Here is a 21612-nt window from a genome sequence, read left to right as displayed (position 1 = left end):
GTCCAAATCCCTCCATGAAACACAATAGGGTTGCATTCTCAATCCCTCTTTCCCTTTCTGCTCCCTCTCTCCCATTTGCCTGGCATATCCTAGTGAGGCCTGGGTGTCTCTTAATTACCCAGTGAGGCTCCATTTGTTCCCATCCCAGAGCCAGACGAGTGAAGTCATAACTGGCTGTCCTGCCCCTTCCAGCTCATTATCTCCATTTCTGTAGCAGTCCATTCTAATAGTGATCTTATCCTATTTTTTTATGAATACAATATAAATGGGAAACTCAGTCTTTTTCAACATAAAAAACATGGATATTTACAGGTCTAAACATACATTAACATGAACTCTTAAATTAATCAGAGGCCACATTTCCCAAAGGAAGACCTAACAGGTCAAATTAGGAGCAACTCCAAAAAAAAAAAAATGGGTATGTCATTTGTAATTCTATGAATTTGGTCTAGGTCACTAAGACACAAGAACAATTGAATACTGCTGCCTCATCCTTGGGTTAAATGTCATAAAATCTTTGACCATCAAATATTTAATGACACCCACCTTTTTAAAATGAATCTCTTGTAATATGAGAGTATTTTGGTGAGAGCAGAGCTTGTCACACGCACCTATGCAGCCTATGCAGCCAACAAACAATTCATATCCTTTCGATTTCCACCAACTACTAAAAAAAACTCAGTCACTCAGTAAATATCAGTGTCTACACACAGGTGGGACCTCATCATTGTAGATATTTTAAATAAGTTGATTTAATGAAACACATTACCTATAACAAGGTAAACCTGTTCTCTCAGCAGGATAGTGATTAGGCCTTAATGTGAAACTCTTAGCTAGAATTTTTTTGTGCCATTTATTTGAACCTTTAGTGGTAAAGCAAAATACTTTGTGAATTCAGCTCCTGGAAAGCATACTGTAGGCCACATGGGAAAGGTGTCCCTCTTGTCAAATATCCATTGCTTGTTGAAATCCTAATATATTGTTTTAATTCTGTTTTAAGGTTGTCATTTCACCATATTTGGTGTCTGTTCTCTCTCCCCTTCTGCCCCTGAACCTGTTCTCCTCCTGGCCTCCTGTCTGGCTCTTTCTCTCCTTTGTGTTTGTGTGTTATCTGTGATATGAAACTAATATCCAGAGACTCACAGTGGAATCCACCATGGCCTCTCCATCCCTTGCGAGTAGCTACATGGAGTAAGTGATCCTCAGAAAGACATTGGCTGTTAAAGCCACCACAGCAGTCAGGACAGGCTGACAGTGTTACAAATATACCAGGCCACCTTCTAGAATCATTAGTAGCCATGTCACTACTTGTATGTTCCAACAGCAATTGCTGAGTGCATTATATCTTTGAAAATATTTTACATATAGTATATTAACAAAAAGCATTTGCCTGAAGGGTAAACTAAAATATGTATTGAGGACTCAGGGCAGCAGTCTTCCAAGGACTCAAAGAGTCATTGAAGTCTACAATGTAGGACATAATATCTATTAATATCTGACTGCCTTGTTTTTGAGTAACGTGTATTTTTTAACCACACTCCATTTAAATGTTCAGTATACAGAATACAGACCATACACACCTCTAAAAGACATTAACTTGACACTCCTTGAACTTTGTCATGTTTTATTGTTTCATGAAATTAAAGAATTTGGTGTATTGAGGGTTTTAAAGGGTGTTTAATGTCAACATAAACAAATATCTACAAATCCCAAATATCTGCATAGATGCTCACCCTCTTTCAGTGAAAGTTTAGTAGGCACCTTTGGCAACAGTAACAGTTTTGAACATCTGGACACTGCAGTTTTTCCCCATTATTCTTTGCAAAACTACTCAAGCTCTGACAAATTGCTTGGGGACTATGACTCAACAACAATTTTCAAGTCCTGCTTCAAATGTTTGATTGGATGGATTGGAATGGTCTCTGACTTGACTACAACAGGAGTTCAACATTGTTGCTTTTAAGACATTCCTGCATAGGTTTGGCTTTATGTTTGGGCTTGTTATCCTGCTGGAAAATAAGTCAAGAAGGGGTGAAGCACCCAGGCAACAGTTATTGTATGCACCGTCTCTCCAATCTCAGCCATGGAACCCTTTAGCTACATCACACACGTAGTAATAACTGTTGCCTGGGCTAAAGGTGGCTTCTTTTTTTTAGGTTGACTTTACTGTGCTTCGAGTCCTTGGAATTTTTCTGATACTGGTATTTTTTTTTCAATAATCTTGTAGCGGCGTTTGTCTTCATGCTGTAGTTTTTGCCTAGAAATTAACTAATTAGTTCAAAAAAGAAGAAAGGTCCAATTGTTAAAAAAGTTAAAAGCCCTTTATTCAGATGGCTATTTCATGGGGAAATTCTAAAAACACAGACAATGCTTTTACATGTTAGGATAGCACTAGGTAACAACCCAAGCATATCTGCACAAACAGCCTTCTTCAAAGTGTTAGTAAAGACCCTAATCCCTAATCACCAGTATCTGGAAGCTCCCAACTAATTAGTTGTAGGAGCTTCCAGATACTGGTGAATTTCACAGACACCACACCTTGATTACGTGATGCCTTTTCAACTATTACACCCTTCAAAGGGCAGCCAGCTGTGCCAGTGATGATTAAGGTGTGTCATTACTATAAATACTTATGCAGTAACATTATGTGAAATTACATAAGACAGCTAACTGAGCTCTGAAGATGTCACCCAACCTGTGTCCACATTGTAAGTGCACTGGTTCAAAAACAAAAATGTAGTGTTTTTAATATGTTGAACAATCGTAAGAACAGATAAGTTGCACTGACATGTCAAAAGTTGAGACTAACCAGCCAGGGATACAATGAACATTATGGAGAACATGGGGGTTGACAAATAAAGCTAGTTGGCATGCAACATGATGACCCACTCTTGTAGCAGCATTTGCTATGGTGATTTTATTTTATTTTACAAATTTCAAAGTTTCTCATAAATTGTAAATGGTGTTTGGTGTACAAGCTCTCTTTTCTTCTGATTTCAAATAACAACTCTTGGGTTTAATGTGACTTAATATAGACTCCAATAGTCCAAGAAGAGTAACCTCTGCAGGCCCCTTAGTGAGTGCCCAATGTGTATGCTACTCATTCTGCCTGGCTAAACCTTAACACACTTTGCACTCCAGACTGGGTGTCAACTCTGAATTCTAATTCACTTAATCGTCCTTGGGTGACAAATACCTCTGGAGTAATTTGCCGTAGTAAAGCCATGGCTCAGGGATCTTGACTTGTTAGTCACAATCCCTTCAGCAACACCTCAGTACCCTTCATTGCACAAGTCAAAACTCCTGAGTGGAGAAACTCTACCACTGTGTAATTGCCCTGCTAACTCACATGCCATTCTCAATATGTGGTACTACAGTACCAGAGCTAAATACAGTATACTGCTGAGAGATGGTTATGTTATTACCATCCTTTTCAAACTCACGTGCATAAACGCCTGCACTCATTAAATGATTTATATGCACCTCACATCTCCTCAATATGGTATGGAAACTTTGTTTTGAATTGGAATGTGTTGATGACCGGGAGGGTTGTGGTTTCCTGATGCTGCTGTTTTGATATTTTTCTGAGAACAAGAATAACTTTGTTAGAAAGTAGGCAATTAATGCAGTTACCCTTCTCCTGCCTCAGGAAGCCAGTTCCCTTTGAAGTTCCCAGATCCACTGAGCATACAGGATATTTACTCTATACAGATTTGCTGTATTTTGGATGGACCATGTTGAATGAAAACACATCTCAAAGGGTCTTTGCCACATACCTGCATTTTTGGACAACCTTGAACTCAACTGGAATGTTTAGATTTCCCAGACCCCAAGCTGGAACTACCTACCGTGACTGGCACAAGGTCCAAAGCCAAGCCAGAGGGCAGAGGTTGGACAGACAGAGCTTAAAGAGAGAAGTGGAAGGCTGGTGGGCAGATAGATGCAAACCTGATGAAGCAGCATTATATCAGAGGGGTGCTCAGCCACAGACTGGCAAAGTAATTATGTTTAAATTTAAGATAATCTGTTGAACACTCCTTCTTAGAAATCAGCGCTCCTCTTATGTACTATTTCTATTCCTAGAGCGCAAGAAGGTTCATCTTTTCTAGATGGTTATATTAATGGAGAGATAGATGATATACTTGGCACCGTCTAACCTCATAAAATCACATACCACAGTAGCAAGGACACAATCCACTGAAACACACGATAGACTTAGGCTGAAATCCAATAAGAGATGTTGTGTGAGACCGACTCAGACAGAGTAATCAGCTTCAGACAGGGGCAACACTGGTAGGGCTGGAGTGTTTGGGGTAGACTGGAGAAAGAGCATTTGAGGTGCTTGTCAGTTCAATAATCTGTACTGTGTCTTTTTACTTGAAGACATTGTCAGAGATGTTGTTATTTTTTACCACCAGTGTCTTTTTTCTAATGACTGTAGTTTTACAAAACTCACTGGAGATGTTCTTAGGTGAATTTTACATTAGATTGAAGTAGGAAGTTGACAGTTGGCCAGGAAAAGAAAACACAGATGCACAATGGTTTTAAGTGCGTATGAAGTAGGTGTGGACCATGTGTATGCTCAGTGAGAAAGGCCAAGTTAAAAAGGGAATCAAAATAACTACAGCCAATCAAAGACCATGTTGAGCTTTGAGAGCTTGCCAAGGCTTTTGACGCTGTAACTGGTTAAGGATGTGGCAACATGTGATAACAAACTGTGTTCTCATTCCCTTGCTATTAACACATGACCCTGCTTGCCTTGTATTCAAGATATAAGACACTTTCTCTTTCACTCTAAAATAGCTGTTAATGACTCAGTAAATCAGAGAATGGCAGTAGAGTAATAAATTGAAAAAGGGGTTCTGTGTGTGGTATATTCACAATCAGATAAGCCCTGCTTAATGGGATAGCTTTAACTGAGCTGTAAAATAGGTTGATCATATCTGAGGACATTATCCAAGAAGCCAACTGTAGAAGTAGTGTGCCTGTGAACAGCAATGCTAGTTGTCTGCTTTCCAAATGATCTGTCTCCAAAGGGCTATATCAGCACCCAGGGGTAATCTCAATATGGAGCGTTTGGCTGTGTACCACCGTACCAAAGTGGTCATAACTCTTCAAAATAATCACAGGATAAGCAACTTCATGTCACTCATTATCTAAGTTCCCTTGATGCCGAATCTGTCATGGAGATAAAGTCGCTCTTTATAAAAGTGTGGCCAAGGGAACAAACATTTAATGTCTGGAAAACAAATATTTTGGTCTGAAATAATTCAATACAAAGACATACAGTATTGGTAAAATACTCCAGTCTTTAAGAGTCACTCATTAACACACTTGCAATTAAGTATTTTTTCATATAAATTACAAGTGCCTTTAAACTATATTGTAGTTGGGGGGTTCACCTATAAAGAATGACATTGTATAACATTTCTATTCATACAAATTGGAAAAAATAACAGTAATTGCAGGAATTAATTCAGACAGGACTTGTAGTGAAAAATATATTTTTTTACATTGAGCTATTGCTACATTCAAGTATTTCTGACTTTCCTAAGTAAAGACTCTGAGTACTTCTTCCACCACTGCTTGCCAACATGAGATTAGAGTGTTCTTGATAATCATAAGGCACTATCACTGTACATTTTCTATGGCAGCACAGTATATTCTGTACTGTGCTGGCACACTCCTGGCACTTAGTGAGAAATCCGTTCACCACACATGAATGAAATGCAGCACTGTATCCTAAAACAAACATTAGACTGTGAAAAGGGCTGAAGTTTTGCCACTTCAAATTTCATGAGTTGCTTTTGTTGGCATTTGATCTGAGAACTGAAGCAGAGTAGCATAATTGTGTACACACACACATACACACCAAATCTCCCACTCTAACACCCCCTTCCATTGGTCAGCGCTTTGAAGACAAGATTGACCCAAAACAACCTCTCTAGGACAAGTACAAATAAAAAGCAAAATAAGATAGAAGCCCAAAATGTGGTGGTGAAGCTAAAGAAATGTTTGATTAGCTGTAAGAGGAAGGAACAGCAGAGAGGCGGTGGAGTGTAAAAACACAAATATTTATATCAATTAATAGTCCAGACCAAGGAGCCACAGTTTGTATATGGATCATATCAGCCCCATTTTCCAAAAATGTTATAACTATATATAGAGGGTGTGTCTCAGAATTAAAATATCTTACTGTGGGGGATTAGAGGTGGGGAAAGCAAATTCATTAAAAAGGAATGACTATTGCATACCTTTCACACCATACTGTGTATATATGCTTCTGTTTGCTCTTTGTCAGGTAAAAAGCTCATCAACAGCTGCAATTGCAGGCAGAGATAGTCATATGTAGCTTCTGCCAATGCACTGCAGACTGTAAAAGCTTGTCACGCAAGCCTTGCTCCAGACTGCTGACATCCTCAGAAGACCAAGGTCCTTCCATTGTCTTTAAGAGCTAACACTAAACTACTTCTTGCAATGAAATTGACATCCTCTGTTGCTAGTAGTGACACCCTGCTAAACAAACATATCAAGTGGTTTGGATGCACCCCTAGGTATGTTTCCCACTCAGCTATCTATTGCTCTTTTTCCTATTACAGCTTGCAGGCTCAGACTGGGTGATACTTAAGCTGCCACCAACCTACATGTGACACTACTGCAGCAAGGATTCTGGTCTGTGGTCATATAGATAGTTGTACATTGCATATCAACTGGTATTTGAGTATTTACGAAGAAAATGCATTTAAATCTTAGACACCCCCAAGGCTAAAAGACTCACCATAAAGACTGGAGTAAAAATATAATGATAATGCCCACTAAACAGACCGATTTGTTGAGTTCAAATATGAAACATGATATCATTATTTAAAAATGAATGATGAAGTCTCTTACTATGATTGCAGAATAACGTTCAAGCAAAACTAGCATAGTTGAATCAAAGCCTAAATCCGATCAAAATGCATTTTGCCTCCAAAACAGATTTGGAACCAATGTTTATCCTCATAAAATAACTTTTCCTCTGTGTGCAGGAGGAAAGCACATACCACAAAAACTTCAAGGCATTTGAAGCTGCTTTCAAGCATCACTCAGACAAAAATCTACACAAGACAGCAAACATTTGGGAACCATGTCAGCAGAGGTGCCAAAAGACTCTATAGGCATATTATAGGAGTCTGGACAATCTATTCTTGCAAACTGTGGCTCCTGAGCTCAAGTGCATGTAAGTTTAAGGGCCTATGTCAGCCAAAGTATCTAAACTCACATGGCCAAAAGGGTTGGTGGTGGCTGACTTCTCCAAATCAATCGGAAGATTGCAAATCAATCACACCCCCTATTGTGGGCACACAATACTGTAGCCTCTTCATCCACAGAGATTAAACCATATGAGACCTCTGCGTCACACTAGACTTGTTCTATCTCAAAAACCCTGTCTCAGCAACTTGTGAATGTGCTGGGTGGTTTTCTGCCAAAAGAAATTTGCTATATAATTGTTTAATCTCTCCAAACAACTGGATTGCATCATAAGCAGCTGGGTGGCATGTGAAGCTGCAAATTGTGAAGGAAATCGAGAGGCTCTGATGCTTTAAACCAGACAGATCAGATGGGGCCCACATACTGGGTAATTTAAACATGTAATATTACATACTAATATACAGATGCATGTTTTTTGGGAGAGAAAAAACTCCAGATTTCCAGAATGTACAATGATAGACAGATATGATGTCTGGCATGATGTCTGGCATTTGATGAAAAGGGACTGACAAACATATTAAGACACATTTAACTTACTTTAAGACAATTTCTGATTTGGCAGTGTGCTATATTGTTTACAATACAACACATACATTGTGCATGCATCCCCCATACACTACATCAGAAATAGATATTTTATGGTCAAAACCCTTTAAAACTCTCTTCAACTAACATGACTAATACCAGGAGAGCCAATATGACAAAAGTGAAGACAGAAAGCAACATCTGTACTCAGCCTTTCAATCTCTTGCTGCTGTCACTTGAGTGGGCTTACTTTTGCTTTTGGGAGACCAATCAGTGCGTGTGTACCTACTGACCCACGTGTACTTTTGAAAGAAGCACAGAATAGTTAGAAGCACTGGACAATAATTAAAGGCAAATTTAAAAAAAATAGAGTGGTAGTAGTCTATTTAACCCATTTCCACGTTAGCACATGGTATTTGCTGAAATCGCTATGACTGTAGTTTAAGCTAAATGTGTGACTTCTGTCTGAAGATCCATTAGCAAAATCTCTGATTTTTGCAGTTAGCCAAAGTGCGATTCACTATGAGGTGCCAAATCCACTGGCTCACCTGTGCCAGGTGTCTCCGGTACGCGGTGCAGCGGCCCGACCTGCCGCAGCTGGAAAGCGGTCCTCACTTCATGACAGCTGTACGCGTCCACGTCGATCACACTCAACGCAAATATGACTCCTGACAATATCCAAAAGGATCCGCAAGAGTTTACGCGTGGGCACATTCCTCGGGACATTGCCGCATCTCACACCAGGTATCCTCGTGGATAGCCTACTGTAGCCTGACTGCAATCTGTGTGACAGTGTTGAAAAAGGACGGCAGTGAAGTACAATGAAGCGGCGATGAGTTTAAACATCTGACAAACGTTTCCGTCTGATTTTCACATTATTGGTTGGGATGAGTGTGAGCGCCTCAGAGGTTTGGGATCTTCTCTTGGACAGAGGAAAGAGTGGTGTGGGCTACAGCCAGTCTGTAACGCGCTCAACACTTTGCAGTGGACGGCTGTCTGCATGCATGCCCCTTTCCAAAGCCTTGCGCACACTCCCCTCCCTTTCTGTTTACTTCAGCTAAGTGCCCCAACTAAAACTCACTACAATATCCCTATAGGGACTTGCAGTGTCAGTATCCTTATAACAACATTTTAAATCCCTACAACTAAACAATTCCCCGTGGTATTATTAAACTAAATTAAACAAAAAACATTCATTATATATTTCTTCTTATTATATATATCTTTGCAGCCTTTGATGTCAAGTTTTATACACTGTCTGCCTATGGTGTATCACATAAGAAGTCTGGGAGAGTTCAAACATATAATCAAAAAAGATCAAAAAGTAATTATCATTTAAATTGCCATTATCCCATCATATGTTTTTCAGATTTGGTGTTCAATAACTTAGATTCACTTTAGATTCAAAATTTTGTCAACAATGCCAGAGAGAGGGCATTGCAGGGCATGCCCCATGTGTGAATTCACACCTGTAGATTAAGAGACTATAGCCATTACCAATTATGTTAACCAGACACATCATTATAAAAATGTAGATAGTCTACGCCCCAGTATTTTCCAAGAAATGAGCCATATTAGCTGTGTCACTTAAGTGTTTTGCATTCATTTTGAACGTCTGTCACCACATTTCCAATGTGCTCCAAGTTAAACACTACCCTCTCCTGGACAAATATGGTACTACATCAGCAGTCAGCTGCCAACTTTTTTATAATAGTCTACAAAGAATTCTGCAATCTGTTTTTACAAATTTGCTATATAAATAAATCATTAAATTGTATGATGTTGTTATTTATCTAGTGTGATGGGGGTGAGTTTATTGCCTGATGTAGTTGGTACGCAGGCCTGCTACAGCAGAGTTTTCCATTCTTTATCGTCCTCTGAACCAAGGGCATCATTTTCCAACTTTGGGGGAGAGATCTACTGGGAACTAACCAAAGTACTAAAATTACTGCTGTCACCAAGCAGTGTGTTCCTAATGGGATGCTATTCACATGTGTCATACGCTTATATTATATGCTACCTTTTGGCACATCTACTCCAGAGAAAAGGGCATGCTAGCTGTAATTCTGATGTATTTCTATATCATACTAAAAGCAGGTAAAAGCTCAGGTAGTCACAGTGAAAATGTCACCCACTGAAACACCTTCCAGAGCAGCCCAAAACCTGGTGTCCTGATTGAATGACAGCTGATGGACTTGCAAATCCTTGAGTGTGTAAGCAGGAGCTATAATGTCAGCAACCCAGTTAGAGCCTCTACTTGGACAAGGAACCACCCATCCCATGGTCTCTATAACACACAAACAGCTGCTGCCACAATGTACACTTTAAGAACCTTAACAGGGCAGAGACTGACATTAGCACTCTGCTCTTCTTCCAGTGGTTTGGAAGTGAAAACAGCCAGGTTTGGTGTTTTAGGAATAAATAAGGGGTAAGGTCACAAAGTGACTCCACATCAAACAGGATTATCACAAAAGCAACACCTGTAAAGTATGCAGGACTGCAGTTGCTGAGCCTTGTTGAGACAACTCACAAAATAATGAATACCTACAACACAGACTACATCTATAGTCCTACATAGATGTTACATAGTAAAGACTGAAAGGCCTTTAGTCAGTTTAGTCAAGTTCTACAGACATGGAGTAATGCTCTGCGGTTTCTTCACTATGCTGCCTGCACCCACTAGAGTTTCCAGTAGAGGGCGCTATTGCGTTAAGCATAGTCTGAATGTTGGTCTGATCACTGTGGTGATTCTGCAGAGGTAAAACATACAAGAAGATAATCTAGGTGGGGAAGCCATGAGACCCCTAATTGTGACAGAAGATCCAGCCTCTGTAGGAGGGGCCAAATCAGTGTGTTGGTTCCATATACTCCCAGGCTAGTTTGGAGGCACCAGCAGCACTGGCTCATCCAGCAGAGTGAAGGCTATTTGGCCAGGTAAATGCCAGCGCATCTTGACTCAACAGCTGGTCAGTTCAAAGTGGTAAACCTACAAGGGGCAGTTCATTAAATGATTCTAAGGCAAACTTGGGGGCAAACTCGCCTCTCAGTAAAATCGAAGGACCTGCTGTTGGTGAGAACGTACAGTAGAATCTGCTCTGCCTACTCGAGTTCTGTTGTCATATCCATTCTGTCTTGTGTGACCCATACTGTTCACGCGACAGTATGGACTAAGACTGCACCCAGCATGAACGTATTTACTGTAGGTTACATTAAACCAGTAATCCGCGTCGTTAAACCAGATGCCCCTACAAATCGTCGACAGGCCGTACTGATGGTGACCAAAGAGGCCCGTTACTATCGGGAGAAAAGGATGGTCTTCCCCAAACCCCCACAGGAGCTGCTCAATACGACTACTGTCCTGGCCCACGCAGAGGAGCTCCTTCGAGCAGAGGGTATCCCCTGCACCATCACGTCAGTTGTGCCTGGGAAAGCTGGTGGTGCCATTTGGCCAGTATGAGAATGCACCATTCCACTGGCTTGTGGCAAACGATGTGGGCTACATGAAGTAGTAAGCATATTATATTTAATACTATTGTAGGCTATGCATTTTAAATACCATTTTGATGTCATGCTTAAAATAAATAACCTGTATATCAGTTTGCACAAAACTTATTTTAAAAAATAAGTTAACGGATTGCTAAAGTAATCAGATTACCAAAAGTTTTCAAATACAGATTCCATTAGAAAAAATTTGATCATAAAAGTATTCAGAGTACAAAGATTACAATTTTATTATACTTGTCAAGAACTATGGTTTTCCGCCACAGTAAGTAGTACACTACACCCGCATATCAGCAGGTTAATCAAGAGGCCAACTTTGTTGGTGCAGGATGTTTTGAGACTGAAGAGCCATTCAGAAAACTGGTCAAGTATAAAAAAATTGTATCTTTTTAATCTGAATACTTTTATGATCATTCCTTTTTACTAAAGGAATCTGTATTTGAACTACTTTCGTAATCTGTAAATTACAAAAGTAAAAAATTACAAAAGTAATCAGATTACCAAAGTAATACGATTACAAAAGTAATCAGATTACCAAAGTAGTTCAAATACAGATTCCTTTAGTAAAAATTTGATCATAAAAGTATTCAGATTACAAAGATTACAATTTTTTTATATTTGTGCAAAAGTATGGTTTTCCGCCATTTAGTCTCTACTGACATTTACTGCGCAGAGACTGCGTGTCATTCTATGGTGCGATTGTCATGTAAAAAAAAAAAGGCTGATAGAAGAATTGCTTTGTATTAATATCAGACAGATGAACTGCATTGCATCAGCCTAAAGAGCTGAGAGCTGAAATGTATTGCCTGAAAAGAAGGGGACTGAAGAGACTGACAAGATTGCAAAGGAAAAGCTGAAACATGGAATCCATTGATCCGGAGCATGTTCATATAAAGAAAATGTTTGATGAATGAAAAAAGTGAAGAAATCAAGTTGAAGTTCAAGCACTTCAGGCATGGAAAGTACAGATGGCTTATAAATTTGTATATGACCTAAAGTTTACTGAAAGGTACTTTCAAGTCAAATAAATAAATAAAACTAGAAGAGTGCACTTAGTAGAGTGCACATCAACGCGAAAGGGGTTGAGCTGGCCTCTGCCAGTAGGAAGGCGTGGCGCAGGAGGCGTGCAGAGGGAAGCTCTCTTTGAGGAGGTGGAGGTGTAGTCCCTCATTCGTCCAGGAGTGTTCTATCGTAGAAAAGGTTTCAGTCGTAGTCATCTGGACACTGTTTTCAGAATCAAGACGTTTCGGCTCCCATCTGGAAGTCATTCTCAATTGTGAAAAAATTGGACGGGAACTGGAAATTTAAGCTACTCTGAGTTACATAAGCCCTGCCCTCAGGAGGAATCTGCCTGAGTATCTGTTAATAGCTAGTTTCACCTGAAACTGACCTAATAGTTTCCAAGATGGCCCAATGATCAGGCCTATTGTTTTCTGGCTGCATCTACTTCATCACTGTTAAGTGCCTGATTAGCATGTGATAGGCGTGACCAAGGTGATAATACACTCTGATAGACTTTGGGCAGATGAAATCTCAGACCACCATTTGTGTTCAAAGAGGGGTTCTCTTTTTTCACAAAAATGGCTTCCTTGACGCCCCGTTCAAACCAACTCTTCTCTCTACTTAGAATCTTCACCTCGCTGTCTTCAAATGTGTGGTTTGTAGCTTTTAAATGCAAATGCACGGCGCTCTGTAATCCTGAGTTAGTGTGTCGTCTGTGCTGATAAAGTCTTTTGTGAAGTGGATTACTTTAGTAGTTAGATTACTTTTGTAATCAGATTACTTTGGTAATCGGATTATTTTTGTAATTAGATTACATTTTGTAATCGGACTACTTTTGTAATAATTACATTTTTTATTTAAATTAAATTTTTATTTTTAATTGAAATGTTTGTCATCAAATTTTTGTAATGTAATATTACACTACAGACCATCTTGCAATGGGACCACACCAGCCGCAACACCAAATCGGTGTGTATGGTGCAATGGAACACATGACATGACAGAAGTGTTTTTGGCAAAACAGGTGAACTGTGCCAGATTTATTCAATATGCCTAACCGTTCTGGGGGGGCACTTACTGGTAATAATTATTATGTATAGATTAAAACAAATGTGGGCCAGGAGCATAAAGTGGGGGGTGGGGCAATGGCCCCTTCCCTATTTACTCTACCACCCTACTTCTGGCGCCCTTGCTCGGACCACACCCATCTTCGAACTCGGCCTTCATTTTGAGCTCAGCTCTTTAGGCCTATGCTTTTTTGTTCCAAAGTATTTAGCAATGCAGTTCATCTGTCTGATATTAATATAAAGCATTTCTTAGCTTAGAAAAAGTTGCTCTCAGCAGCTTTCTGAATGGCTCTTCAGTCTCCTGATGACATGAAACAGGGATCCTCCCCACATAAACAGATTAAACATCCTGCACCAACAAAGTTGGCCTCTTGATTAACCTGCTGATATGCGGGTGTAGTGTACTACTTACTGTGTCGTCCTATGTGTACTTGAAGGTACCAGAGGAGCCCGCTTGCAGCAGCACCTTACACTCCATCATGCTCACCCATTCCCATCTACATCACTGATGTTACTGACACACTCCACATTAGTAGTTATTGCTTTAATTTCTTTAATGTAATGTAACAAATGTTTTGTAATGTAGTCTAATTACTGTTACTTAGTCTAACTACTGTAATGTAATCTTATTACCTTTATAACCAGATAACTTTTGTCATTTGTAATAACTTCTAATAAGTTCTACTACTGCATACTTTCTGCTACAAGCTTTAAACACAGCACAAGACTTTGAACTACTAAACTTGTAGTCAGCTTTTTACAGTTTACATCTTTTAGACTTTTTGAATTACCACAGTTTGAGTTTTATGCTTTTTTCAGTCATTTTCTGAGTTTCTAATGGGTGTGCATTGCGCTGCTTAGAGTGTGTCTCATGACCTGTGATGTCACCCACTGATCCTCTTCTGCTGTTCTGCTTTTCCAAAATGTCTGACGTCAACCCTTGTAACTTCCGCACCTTTCAAATTATACATCAAAATGTAGACAAATGTGTCCTCTTGTACACAATGCCAGATTTTAAGCATTGGGACTTACAGTTTCTAAATATCTGCCTCAAAGCACCAAGAGAGCCCTGGAAGAGACACGAATAGCGATCTCCTGGGCGAACATCCTGTGTTTGTTTGACGCATCCATCCACCCTGACCTCATCCCTACACGGACTTTGTTGCTCTTTATAAATGGCCTTTTTTTTAACATGACAATCGCACGTAAAATGACACGCCGTCTCTGCGTGTAGAGACTAAGTGGCGAAAAACCATACTTCTTGACAATTATAATAAAATTGTAATCTTTGTACTCTGAATGCTTTTATGATCCAATTTTTTCTAAAGGAATCTGTATTTGAACTACTTTGGTAATATGATTACTGTTGTAGTTAGATTACTTTTGTAATCTGATTACTGTTGTAATCAATTTACTTTTGTAGTCAGATTACTTTTGTAATCGATTACTTCAGTAGTTAGATTACTTTTGTAATCGGATTACTTTGGTAATCGATTACTTCAGTAATTAGATTACTTTTGTAATCAGATTACTTTGATAATCAGATTACTTTGGTAATCAGATTACTTTTGTAATCAGATTCCAACTGTAATGTAATGACGCTAACACAGGTGAAGTGAGTTATACCCGGTGATGGTAGCCAGACTTGTAGAGGTGCTCATTCTGTCCTCTACCCACACATTCATCACCTCGAAGACACTTCAGGGAGTAGCTCCACACTCCAACAGGGCGCCACACACGGACACGGCTCCAAAAAAAGAGCTGTGGAGTTGGCAGAGCACCGCTGACATAGCTGGGAGGTTCTAGTGGGTAAAACCACATGTGGTCTGCTTTTATCACCCGTCGCCTCTTAAACAGACCAGTGTTGTCCTAGTAGATTTGAATGGAAGTGAACAGCCTTCTTTCTGTCCTCTTTGAGCCATGAAATGTCAGCAGATGGGATGCCATTGGGGGTTTCCCACAGACACACCCAACCCTCTAGCTCCACCTGCAACATTCATAACACACACACAAAACAATTCGTTATTATTTGCAGAATCTTAAGACAGAACACCAATTTAAAAAATATGTAAACCAAATTGTTCTCATTTACATTGTTTGCTTATAATGTGAATATCACTTACAGGGGAGTCACTCAGAGGTGCTTCCCTGGGATAATCATGACCCTTGGTTGTGGACGGGGTGGGCTGGCTAGTGGACACAGGCTGCTCAGGGCGGACAGCGGCTCAGGCTGCTTGGCCTTTGGGTCGGGAACCCTGCCACTGGGAATCCAGAGACTGACTGCTAGTCTGACTGCTGGACCCTTGGGACTTGAGCAAGTCTGATATTTTACCAAATAAAGTACTATACATTATTTAAAGAAAAAAAAAACAGATCTATTAACTCTGTATCTCACTTACCTTCCACAACCTGGCTTGCAGCTACCAGTTCAGCATCATCGCCTGGCCATGATGAAGGACCACACTTAGAGGTGCTTGCCTGCGGTTGGTGGACAACAAATGTAATGTAACTATGTGGATTTTAAATTACCAAAAGCAAACAAACACATTTCACCAAAGTGCTCAAAATATCAGTAATTTGAACAATTTTCATTTACTATGCTATTCTGCTCTTCCTCTTCCATAACAAATACATAATCAAATGAACACTTACTTGCTCCTTGTTATTAATATATTTCTTGAACCTCTTCATCTGCACACTTGTGATGTGGGTCACTGGTGTGCGCAACCACCTTCTCACAGAACTGTATGCCTTCTGTATGTCACCCTCTGCTCATCACTGAATTGCTCTGGCCTGTCCTTTTGGGTGTGGTACTGGCTGTAGAGTTCCCACATCTCCTAAAAGGTGTAAACCTCAAACCTTGTCTGACCGTAGATACACCTGTCGATGTTGGCCTCAAGGAGACTGGAGACTTGTGGAAAGCTCTCTGCATATTCTGTGAGGTAGTCTTTCACCCACTGGTTCACCATCTCTCCCTTTCTATGTGGGTTTGTCACCTCTGATCTGTGCTTGTCAAGTATGCTGGAATCATATACATCAACTTAGTACTGTCATCATTAATATCACTGCAGTTGTGATAATGAGTAAAGAAACCTTGCAAAGACAAATAATAAACACAGATAATAGCTATAGTTTTGTGCAAACTGATATACAGGTTATTTATTTTAAGCATGACATCAAAATGGTATTTAAAATGCATAGCCTACAATAGTATTAAATATAATATGCTTACTACTTCATGTAGCCCACATCGTTTGCCACAAGCCAGTGGAATGGTGCATTCTCATACTGGCCAAATGGCACCACCAGCTTTCCCAGGCACAACTGACGTGATGGTGCAGGGGATACCCTCTGCTCGAAGGAGCTCCTCTGCGTGGGCCAGGACAGTAGTCGTATTGAGCAGCTCCTGTGGGGGTTTGGGGAAGACCATCCTTTTCTCCCGATAGTAACGGGCCTCTTTGGTCACCATCAGTACGGCCTGTCGATGATTTGCAGGGGCATCTGGCTTGATGACGTGGATTACTGGTGTTGCCATCTTCAGTTGTAGATACTGAAATACACTTAGATACAGTAACGCAGCAGCAGCAACAACAACAACAACAACAACATAATATAACAATCAACGTTAGTGTACAACAGGTCATTGATACCCTTTTAGCACACAGCGGGGAAAAGAAGGAAGTGTCAGAGCAGGGTCACAACTACTAAACCATGATTACAGCTCCTCAGATGAAGTTTTTCTTCCCTTTGGCTAAGTTTTAGGTTTTTGCTTAAAGCAAAAGTCTTTGAGTGTGCATGCCATCTTTACACTCAAAATCAGATGAAATCTTTTGCCCCAAAAGTTACCAGTAAAACAATAGGAATATGAACAATTATTATGGATTATGGATATTTATTATTTCATATTCCATATACCCCTATACCATATTCTATATACCCCTGCCATAACCTTAGCCTGGGAGGCAGCGCTGCTTTACAGATAACATTGGAGGCAAGAAAACATACTGATAGAAACCACTGTAGTTGTTATATTCTCCTGTCTTGGATAATATAGGCCATGGTATTTTGGGCTAGTGGGTGTATTTTGACAGCAGGGAAAAATGCTAAAAAATGAATGGTGCAAAACCTCAAAAATACAGTGTCCCTGACCTCTGAAATACAGAATACGAGTTAATTACCTATTTATTAATGAGTGATGGGTTGTTGTTGGAATGTATAGGTCAAGGTAAACTTTATTATCCCAGATAATAGGGGTGGTCAAGGTGCAGAAGTAGGCCTAAAAGTTACAGTATAGAGAGTAATAACACAGCAATATTGTCTTCCGAAAAAGGACTGCCTGCCAAAATAAGACTGCACCCGACATGAATAATAATAATAATTAATAATAATAATTCCTTAATAATTATATAATAATAATAATAATAATAATAATAATTCCTTAAGTGTAAATTATTCCACTCAAAATAACAATAACATATTTCGGTAGTATATGACTGCCCTCCCCATATATATACATTATACATGTATATGAATTCTGACTGGTATAATTTACACTTATAATAATAAATTATTAGTAAGATGCTATACCATCATCAGGGCAGCATGTTTAATGTGACCTACAGTAAATCATGTCGGGTGCAGTCTTAGACCCGGTCCATACTGTCGCGTGAACAGTATGGGTCACACAAGATAGAATGGATGTGATAATAGAACTCGAATAGGCAGAGCAGATTCTACTGTACGTTCTCACCAACAGCAGGTCCTTTGATTTTACTGAGAGGCGCTAACAGTTACCTTAGCAGTAAAGATAGCCTAACGTTACCTGTCAACAGAACTTTCAGCTAGCTAACATTAATGTGCAACTATCCAATCATGGTCATATCTGTATAAATGAAAGGTGTATAGTGTATATAGTTTTTATTATTTCTTATTTATCACTGTTTTCCCTCTTCTTTTGACTCTTGAGCTGCTAACCTTAACGTTTAACCTTAACGAATTTCGCTGGTGGGGATCAATAAAGTTTATCTTATCTTACCAACATTAACACAACGTTCAGCCTTACCGAACGACCAAAAGACATCTGGGCAGTATAAACACTGAATGTTAGAAAGAATTAATTATTTCAGTCTTACCAAAAACACTGTATGTTACTGCAGCGGCAGGTCCTTGCTGTTGCTGCTACGCATATCGACGTCTGATTGGTAGGCTTCAGTCGAATCCTACGATCCAATTGGGAGTCTACAGTCAGACTCTAGACCAATAAGAACGTGTAACTGTCTAGGTCAATGTAGACTTTGCGTTACTGTGGACTCAACTTCTGCCCGCAGGCCTTTTTTGCCATTTAGAACCACGTGAGGGAAGAGAAAGATTTGGGGTTTTTAAATTGTGTCTGAAATAGATGCACTTCAAGTGTTAGTGAACTTGGTCAGCAGATGGCGCCAATAACCCTAATTTTCAGAGTCCTCACTCAGACACATTTGATGCTCATTTATGCAGGTTAAGTTTTCTGTTTGAAGTGCCATTAACATAGTTCAAAATAAGGTCAATAGGAGGAGACAAGAACCACATGTTTTCTGTAATCTTAACCTGTCTGAGGTTACAGGGAGTCACTGTTTTCTCTCCAGCCACTGTAGACCTTATTTTGAACTAAAATAATCTCCTAACTTCTCCCTAGTTAGTGGTTAGCTGTCACCCCTAGCATCCTAATTGTCGTCACATAAAACATGACATTTACACAGCATCAATTTATAATCACTGAAGAACAATATCTATCAGTATTTACACCATAATCAGAAACCTGGCTCTGACATTCTTTTAACTATACACCAACGGTCATGAACATAACTGTGGCACTTCTGATGCCAATTAAACCCATCCAATCCTTTGGCTAGGACTACGGAAGGATAAAGTGGCTGCATTTGTCGTGGTAGGGGATCCTTCATTCTGTGTCCTCATGCTGTGTCTGAGTCTAGCAGTTAGTAGACAATCTCCGGGGGCTTTAGCCCATCAGTTCTGGCCCTCTAAACTGGGGATTTAAGGGCTTACAGGGGGTTAAACCCCCAAGATTGGAGCCCTCAACTGCCTGTTTGAGAGATTACACTATTCAGTCTCCCATTTTCACCTCTCAGTCTTGGTGGAACAGCGGGAAGTGTGGAGGGTGGTTGTTGGAGGCATGCCTCAGCTTGACATCTCTGGAGGGACAAAGTGGTTATAAATGAGTGTTGAAAAGCTTGATTAAGTAGAACATTGCCTCATGCTGTGCAGCTGAATTCTAAGGAACATCTGGATAAGATTTTGGCAAAAATCTTTCTAAGTAATGGAGCATCTTGTATTCAGAAATTCCTAAATAGGGTATGTTGTGCATAAATAAAGGGGTGCATAAATTTACAGTAGTGCATGCATACATGAAACATGGAGTGGTCAAATGTCTGCACATTGCTGGTCAGAGCAAGAACCTTATGCTCCATTTCTCTCGGGTGGAGATGTGAGGAGTGGAAGTAAGCCATGCTGCATCTTTAATGAAAGTCTGACATCTTCAATGCCACTGTCTCACTATCTGTCCTGCCAGTGCCACCTTCATCCTCACCTGCATGGCACTCCCAGGGAGAACAGAAAACAGAGAATGCCACTAAGCCTCACAGACGCTTTCAAGAATCTGAATGCCACCCCACACCCGCCTTTAAAAGCAGTTACCATTTACAGTAGCACCATGTGTAGGTGTCAATCCCTGATAGCAAGAAATCGCACTTAATAAAACCTTGTGAAGCAGGGTCCTTGCTCTATTTATATTGACTCTGTTTCCTCAGTGGCATTTAATTGATTGGTATAATGGTTTTTATAGACTCCTCATTAGCCTGTTAGAGCAGTGGATCAATACAACATCATTACTTGCATGATTGAACCGAGTACCAGGCATCTGCTCCAGGGCACATTGGTCTGTATTTGTAAACAGTAATTACTGTCACAGTGTTCCACTACAGACATGAACCATCAAGATTATGTTACTTTACTAAGTAGTAACTTAAGCGACTGGCTACATGTTATTGGCTTGTTAGTAAATGAATGAGGGAGATATTATCTAACCACAAAATTGATCAGATGTATTGTGATTAGCCCCCAGTCAAAGGCATCTGTTGCCTTAGATGGTCACTAGAAAATGTAAGGCTTGGTTCTAAGTTCTGGCATGACACATATACATTCACAAGCACTCACTGGCCAATTGCAGCCCATATAATCACACAAAATGTATTAAATTGAGTAGTGTCTTCCCACAATCTGTTTAATCAGTTTTGATAAACATATACAATACAAATATAATAATTGCATTATCAAAATCCAGGTACAAATTAATTTGAATACAGCAAAACATGTGTTTAATAATGTACTCAGGCAGTATGGATGCATTTCTCTCTGAATAAAAGTCTTAGTGTGTCTGTAAGCGTGTGAACGGAAAAGTTACAGGCATTGTATCTTATTTCACCCTTCATTCTGTCCCTGAGGGAGTGTCCTCTTCTGTTCACAAAACAAAGTACTGTTGTGCACATGGGTGGAAGAATTTGTTTAACCCATTCACCCCTGAGAGATCCTCACTGTCTGTGTTCATTAAACTCTGATGGGATCTAAATACTTCCTTTGAGATTGTACACATGGGCCGTGCAATGAGGTCAGACCAGGGCCTTTGTATATATGTGAATGTGCATGGGTGCGTGTGCTAAGTTGGTCTGGATAGACTGACTTCCTTTGTGCGGGACCAGTCTACCACATCCCTCACAATGGGCAGAAAAAGGGGGTGACTACCTTTTTGACAGAGCATTTTATCTCAGTGAGATCATAGCAACTGGCTATTTATGGCATGTGGCATGCTGTTATGAGAGGAGTGTTTGAACTGGGTGCAGAGAAATACTTTTTAATTAGTGGTTCATCCCTAGCCCTGCTGAACTCACCAGTGCGTTGTTGCTCTTTTTGGCTCCCCCTCCCCTTGCTTTATTTTTAACAACCCCATTATCCCCATCTCTCCTCGAAACTGACCACCACATGTTTGTGAAAACTGATTTTTGTGCGCCCCCGCAAAGTGCAAGACAGAGTCAGGGATAGAGGGAGGGGGAAAGTGAGGGGGAGAAGGGCAGGGGTTAAGAGAAATGGAGGGAAGGGTTGATGAAAACAACAGATCTCTGCTCCCTAATCCTTTTGTGTCGATGGTGTTAATCCATCCCAGCAAACCCAGCCCCCCACCCGCTCCGCTCACCCTCCCTCAACCCCTGCTTCT

At 40.1% G+C, this 21612-nt stretch overlaps 1 protein-coding gene and 1 long non-coding RNA gene across 6 annotated transcripts in view; both read right to left on the bottom strand.

The window, feature by feature from the left end:
• gpc5c (glypican 5c) overlaps positions 1-8812 on the bottom strand; it is a 103463-nt gene extending 94651 nt beyond the window's left edge. Inside the window, exon 1 of one of the 2 annotated variants that reach the window (XM_044219921.1) lies at positions 8325-8812. In XM_044219921.1, coding sequence (XP_044075856.1) covers positions 8325-8502 — 178 coding nt within the window. In that variant the 5' untranslated portion in view covers positions 8503-8812. The remainder of the gene's footprint in view (positions 1-8324) is intronic. The other variant, XM_044219922.1, reaches the window with a different exon arrangement.
• Positions 8813-13183: 4371 nt separating this feature from the next.
• Positions 13184-18664, bottom strand: LOC122887358. Of its 4 annotated transcripts, none has more exons than XR_006380525.1 (6): positions 18479-18664; positions 16579-16896; positions 15999-16367; positions 15746-15824; positions 15470-15666; positions 13184-15333 (listed from the first exon to the last, which is right to left on the bottom strand). It is a non-coding gene; the product is annotated as an uncharacterized LOC122887358 (long non-coding RNA). The 4 variants fall into 4 exon arrangements; XR_006380526.1 differs by having other exon boundaries at positions 15470-15607; XR_006380523.1 differs by having other exon boundaries at positions 15746-16367.
• Positions 18665-21612: the final 2948 nt, after the last annotated feature.

This window comes from Siniperca chuatsi, linkage group LG13, assembly GCF_020085105.1.
Source record: "Siniperca chuatsi isolate FFG_IHB_CAS linkage group LG13, ASM2008510v1, whole genome shotgun sequence".
NCBI classification, from domain to species: domain Eukaryota; kingdom Metazoa; phylum Chordata; class Actinopteri; order Centrarchiformes; family Sinipercidae; genus Siniperca; species Siniperca chuatsi.
This window is presented reverse-complemented; position numbering and strand designations above follow the sequence as displayed.